Source organism: Elephantulus edwardii, unplaced genomic scaffold (genome assembly GCF_000299155.1).
Source record: "Elephantulus edwardii isolate Elephantulus edwardi_28Jun2011 unplaced genomic scaffold, EleEdw1.0 scaffold00157, whole genome shotgun sequence".
Lineage (NCBI taxonomy): Eukaryota > Metazoa > Chordata > Mammalia > Macroscelidea > Macroscelididae > Elephantulus > Elephantulus edwardii.
Window position 1 is genome coordinate 4,303,729 of NW_006399907.1, and position 6,986 is coordinate 4,310,714.

Below are 6,986 nucleotides of genomic sequence, written 5' to 3' on the forward strand. Positions count from 1 at the left end.
CATGCCTTTAGGTTGACAGCAGTACTCCTTACCACTAGACCACTAGACCTCTCTCATTATTCATTAGAGAAATAAAATTCAAAATCACAATATGATGCCACTTAACACCCATTGTTATTGTTAAGTGCCACTGAGTCAACTTTAACCATATAGCAACCATATATGAACAACAGATCTATACCCTTCTCTGTCCTTTGCCACCCTCATCATCTTTTATATACTTGAGCTCATGTTACAGTCATTGTGCCAATCCATCTCATTGAGGGTCGTCTTCTCTTTCGTTGACTCTCCACCTCTCCAGACATGATGTCTCTTAACTCCTCCTAACTACATGTTCAAAGAATGTGAGATGAAGTTTCAACATCCTTACCTCCAAGGAGCATCCTGGCTGCTCCTTCTCCAAGACATATTTGTTCTTCTGGCAGTCCATGGGATGTTCAGTACTCTTCTCCAACACCCATTAGGATGGAATCAATATGATAGTTCCTAAAAAATTCAATACAGATTACCGTATGACCCAACAATTTATTCTCAGGACTTATTTACACAAAATAATTACAAATACAAATACTTGTACATTAGTGCTCATGGGAGCATTAGTCACACTATCCAAAAGATAAAATAACTCAAGTTAATCAACAGAAAAATGGAAAGACAAAGTGTTGATGAATACAATGGAATATTATTCAGCCATAAAAAGTAAGGAGGTCTTGAAACCTGCTACAACATGAATGACCCTTGAACATCACATGTTAAGTATTAGACTTAATGGAAAAATATTTTGTGATTTTATGAAAGAAGATTGGCTGTTTTTTTCTCCCACACAGCAGTTGGTAGATTCAGACTGTTGGCTTTTGGGATTGCAGTACAGTTTCTTACCACTAAGCCATCAGAGCTCCCTTACATGAAATATCTAAAATAGACAAATTCATAGAGCAGAGATAGTGTTGCCATCAGCAGGGAAATGAATAAAGCAGAGTTATTGCTTAATTGGGTATAAAGTTTTCATTTGGGGGGGATTAAAACATTTTGGAAGTAGGTAATTGTAGTGGTCACACTACACTGTTAATGAAATTAATGCATCTAAAAATGGTTGAAATTAATTGTTTTTATGTCTTTCAATATTTTTTTCTGATGCAAAGTTTTGAGGAATTTTTTTAAAAACTTTTATTACATTATGTAACTCAAAAGAATATGTGGTTTTTGTGATTTTTTGGAAAATGCATTATACTGTCTATAATCTGATCCTTTGCTTTTTAAAAATATTCTATTAGAAATGTATTCATTTATAGTCTTCTGAATATACTGGCTTTGTGTCACAATATTTAACTTTATTCTATAGCTGTAATAATAAAGACACCACTATGATGATGTAAGGGTAGGTGAATATGACACATAGTATACAGGCCAATTCATGCTTATTTTAAACTTGATTTATGACAAAGTCCACCTTGTAAATTACATATTACTTGGCCCAAAGAGTTTTTACTGCATATAAAAAACCTCCTCACACTCATTGCTGTTGAGTATGAACAAGCTCATAGCTAATCTTCCTGCGAGGTTCTCTGAGGATGTACATTGCACAGGAAGAGATTGCACATTTCCTCATGCTTGAGTGGGGGTGATGGCTTTGAACTGCTGAGAGGTGCCACTTTGGGCTTAGCAATGAAACTCCCTGTGTACTGGTACTGTATGCAGAAATAATTTGTATAAGTTTATTTATTTATTATAGCATTGAATGTCTAGCAAAAGATTAGGAACACCATAAATGTCCATTAATAGAAGACATTTTAGGTATTAAAATAGCTAGTGTGTGTGTGTGTGTGTGTGTGTGTGTGTGTGTGTGTGTAATGTTGTTGTTGAGTACTGCTGAGTTGGAACCAACCCATAACTGACCCTCCAGTGGGTTTTCTGAGGCGGTTAGTCTCACAGTAGGAGATTGCCCATCCTTCTCCCCCAGAGCAGTTGGTGGATTTGAATGGCATGCCTTCATGATTACAGTGCAGCCCCTTACCGCTTGGCCACCCAAGCTTCCTATTAAACAGCTATTACATATGCATGTGTGTGTATTGGTAAACGTATACATACACACGTCATTTGTCATTTGACAGCATCAGGTAAACTCTACTTCACCTCAACTTCATGAACAACAAATGGAAACTTTCCCCTATCCTTTACCATCACAATTTGCCACCACGCTCAGGCTCGTTGTAGTCACTATGCAGTCTGTTTTGTTGAATGTCATCCTCTCTTTTGCTGACCCTCTGCTTTTCCAAGCAAGATGTCATTTTCCCAGATCTGGTGCCTCCTGTCAAGATGCTCATCCTTACCTCTAAGAAGTACCCTTGTTGTATTTCCTCCAAGACTGATTTGTTTGTTCTTTTGGCAGTCCATGGAATAGGCAGTGCCACAATTCAAAAACATCAGTTCTCCTTGGTCTTCCTTATTTTAGCCCAACTTTCATATGCATATGAGCCAAGTGAAAATACCATTGCTTGAGTCAGACTCATCTGAGTCTTTAAACTGACATCCTTACTCTTTTCCTGTGCAAAAGGACCGGATCAGGTATTTCAGCATCAAAATACTCATTTCCCAGAACTTTTTTCTGATTTGAGGACATGTTGATTTTTCTCACCTAGGCTCCGTCTAACTTACTTTGGACATGTAGTGAGGAGAAACCGGTCCTTAGAGAGGGACATCATGCTTGGGAGGGTGGAGGGATGGCGCAGGAGGGGAAGGCCGTCTATGAGGTGGATTGATTCAGTGACTGGGATAATCGGGATGGGAGTGTCAGAGACAGTGCGATTGGCTCAGGACAGAGTGGAGTTTAGGGCTGTTGTACGTACATAGGGTTGCTATGAGTCGCAGGCAACTCGACGGCACATAACAACAACAACATAATTTCTCTATTAGATTCTATTCATGATATGATTGTTTTGTTTATCTTATATTTCTTATGTTAGTTGTATCTATGGCATTCATATGGTTTTTTTGTGGATATTTGGCCAATATATTCAAATACTATTGTATTTTCTAGAATCACCCCATTCATATATATGATATTGCTATAATAATTAAATACCAATATCAGTAATAAAAATTACTGTAGATGATAGGCCAGATACATGATGTAATGATCCCACAGTTTAATGCACTATTTAATTGTCTATAGTATATCACCTAAATAGGTCTTTCAGGAGGCCTCATGCAACATAATACTCTTTTCCCTCAACTAAGTGTATTTTTTTTCTCTTTCTCTCTCCCTCTTTTTCTCTTTCACAACAAAATCAACAGCTTGATCAAGTCATCCGCCAAAGAAGCCTGTCCAGTTTGGAACTGTTCCTCTCCTGTGCCCAGAAACAGTTAAGTGCTTTAATAGCTACAGAACCAGCTGATATTGAGTAAAGAGAACATGACAAGCTAACCCACACTGGCAATGGATAAATCATTAGACCTCTAATATACATGCTGTGAACTATAAAGATGCTTTTGTTTTCTTTCCAAAACTTGGGGAAGTGATTTTGAGTTCAAGGATAAACCAAAACAATATTTGGAAGATGATCAACTAATCTGTTTTCTTTTGCTTTCTCCTTTACTTTTACTGTTTTAGTTCTAACAATATTAGGTAGCAGCAGCAAGTTTCTTAAAACCCAAAGCCATTGAAAAGTGCCACTGTATTACAAGTTAACTAAGTGAATGTAATTATAGCCTCTGGCAGCCTAATATATTAAATTTACAAAAGTGGTAAATGACATTAATTATTGTTTAATAATGACTTTTGACAAGATACTAGAATGTAATCATATATATATATTTGATTTTTAGGACACAAATAGCATGATTTCAACATCACCTATTTATTTCTCTATGTAACTTGAATATGAAACACTGATTTAATAATCATTCTAGCATTATTAGACCTCTTCTCTGCATCTAGACCTATGTAATTTTATTGACCTACTGTACGCAGAGATACTTCTTAAAAAACCCACTAGTAATTACAATATTACTTCAGTTTTGGTCTGATTTGACACTTAAACTAAAGGAGCATATTTGTGATATATGCTCAGTTCATTTTTCTGCTATTCAAAGGCACTATGAATCAATAATTTTTCTCATGAATATAACTTTAAATTTGATCTCTAGAAAAATGTAACAGCCATTTTTAGGAACTTGGGTTGGAATAAATGTAAGAAATGTGAAGAACTTCCCCAATATTTGATAGTTTACCTAATTTATGAGTATTGTGCTTCAATGTGAAATCATGAGTATTTTTAACATCAGAACTAAAATATTATTAAGATGTATGCAAATCATCTTATTTTTTGAAATGCTTCAACTTCATGGCCTTTATATGTTTCTGAGATTTTGCAATGTAATAAACAGATCTCCAAAAACATATTTGGCTATTGTTATTTTTCTGTTTAAAAATGTTTCTTGGTAATACGTCTATATCCATACATAATTGTGTGCATGCGTATATATGGTATGTGTGTATATCTCTATCTCTACACATATATAATATGCATATATAGCTATGTATATATATTTAGATGATATATATGTACATGTGGGTATCAGAATCTAATCTAGGAGATCCTATCAATTGTACAAAAGAGTCTAGGAAAAAAGACTTACAGTCTCCCACTTTTGACTACTAATTGTATAGTAGATAAAAAATTTCACGCCACACGCAAGCTTTACCCCTTGAAAATCTCAGCTTTGTTTTCCTGTCCAACTCCTACACCAGCTGGCTATCCAACACTTCTTTCTTATCATTCCCTAGCCAACCTAAGCTGAGTTGGTAGGTAACAGCTACAAACTCGGAAATATATATGAATCCCTCCCCTTTAGACCAATTAACCCCTTCTGCTTCATCCCTACCACCCCAGGGACAGGTCACCTTGTACCAGCTGCAATTAACATGACTCTTTCCACTTGAGGCCAGCCAGCTTCCCCTTCTTTGGGTCTAGTAATTCAGTAGAACAACTCACAGAGCTCAACAGCTTTAATGTGACAATACAGATGGAGACATAGAAGACGAGATCTGGAAGAGTCACAGAATGGAGTATGCTTGGCCCTACAGGGTGTGCTGCTCTCCCAGGGGCAGATGTTAACCCTTACCAATCAAGAAGCTTACTGAACCGTCATCTTTCAAAGTTTTCCTTGGCCTCGACACGTGACAGTGATGGATCATATCCAGCCTCATGAGTCTTCATCAGCATCAAGTACCCAGTTGTCTGTCCTGGTCACTCTTTCTACATTAACCTATGTGTTGCTATGGCTCAGAACAACTCAGAACAAAGACCAGATGACACTCTATAAGATGGCTTCATTCCTGGCATATCCTAAGTGTTTACAATGGTATTTACAAAGAGTCTTTCAATGGCATTAACTATACATTTTTCTATAGAAAATTAAATAAGAAATCAAAGTAAGTAGGCCACTGACTTGTAATAGCAAAATAATAGTGGAGAAGAGCTTTTTAATCACAAATGAACAAACCACAAAGACAATGATATGATAATTATATAATATTTCTTTGTAATCAGACTGAAATGATAGGATATTTTCACAAGTTAATTAGTATGATTTAAACAAAATGAAACCAGGAGGTCACTGAACTTCTTACCCAAGGATTGAGAGACAGTGGAAATGTAGTATTTTATATTCTTTATCTTGCCACTATCAAGCGAATTTGGGGTTTTTGGTTCCTCTTCCAATGAGGCTACAACATTGATGATGATATAGACTAATTGTTTTTTCAAGTTATTTTGAATAAATTGATACTTACAGACTGTACGTACTTGTAGAACACTGACCATGTACAATAATTTATTCCTTGAAATTTCTACAACATCCTCTCACCTTCAGGGTTTTTCTAAAAGAGAAATTACAAATATAAGCTTGGCATAGCATATTGATTATTTGAACAGATAAGTTCTCTTCTACTAAATTAGTAGTTTGTTTCAATTAATTTCAAGTATAGGTTTACACAAGAAAAACCATTCTGTTTTTGTTCTAGCTGTCAAAAAAAATAATATCTCAGGTAGTATTGACTAAGAATTAGACGATCAAGTGTTGCACTGTGTCAAAGGCAAGAGTATTTTTCTGAAATGTGACTGAGCTCCAAGTCTTGATAATTTTATGTACCATTGAGTCAGAACCAACTCAGCTAACTCTCAAGTGAGTTTTGAGAAACAATAAATCATGTGAGAGGATATTGCCCATCTTTCTATCATGGAGAAGTTGGCAGATTAAACAAAATGCCTTGGTTTGGAAACCCAACTCCTTATGACTAAGCCACCAGAGTTCCCTAACATTTTGTTAGAAACACTCAGATGTTTTGTATCTAAAACTTATTTTGTCTTACATATGATTTAGAAATATTCTTAGATAGAATTCCTACATTTATGCTGTCACTTGCTCTCCCCTTTCCTCACCCCACCTGTTTGTGGAGAGAGAGAAAAGGGGTGAATAACTGAATTGGCCCAGTGGTAAGGAGGAGCTATGTTGACAACCAAAAGGCAAGTGGTTCAAATCCACCAACTGCTCCAAGAGAGAAAGAAGGGCAGCCTTCTATGCAGGTTACAGCCTCTGAAAACACATTGGAGGGTCAATTCTAAGTTGATTCCAACTTGATGGCACATAACTGTATATATGTGTTTATAGTAATTTAATAAATACTCAAACACTTAATGTTCCTAGATTTTAGCTTGGCAACATTTTAATTGTTGTCTAACCAGTTTCAGTCTCCATTTTTTTACTTGTGAAATAGAAATAGTAACTTTATAGGCTATTTGAGAAAATTGAATTAAGCTTGAAAAGTATGCCCAATTGTAGACTCAGTTGACGAGTGTTATTGACAGTACACAATAATCACCCCGTCTCTAGGAAATGTCCACACATAGCATGTGTGGTCACTCAAAAACAAGTGCCTCACCTGCATTGCTCTTCCTCTGTGACTTCGTTTCAGGAGAACTGGT

The 6,986-nt window shown here is 36.1% G+C and overlaps 1 protein-coding gene across 2 annotated transcripts in view; it reads left to right on the forward strand.

Annotated features, from left to right (window-relative positions):
- The window catches only part of CCDC91 (coiled-coil domain containing 91), a 392,671-nt gene extending 389,235 nt beyond the window's left edge, over positions 1–3,436 (forward strand). The window contains exon 12 of one of the 2 annotated variants that reach the window (XM_006895069.1): positions 3,295–3,436. In XM_006895069.1, coding sequence (XP_006895131.1) covers positions 3,295–3,405 — 111 coding nt within the window. In that variant the 3' untranslated portion in view covers positions 3,406–3,436. The remainder of the gene's footprint in view (positions 1–3,294) is intronic. The other variant, XM_006895070.1, reaches the window with a different exon arrangement.
- Positions 3,437–6,986: the final 3,550 nt, after the last annotated feature.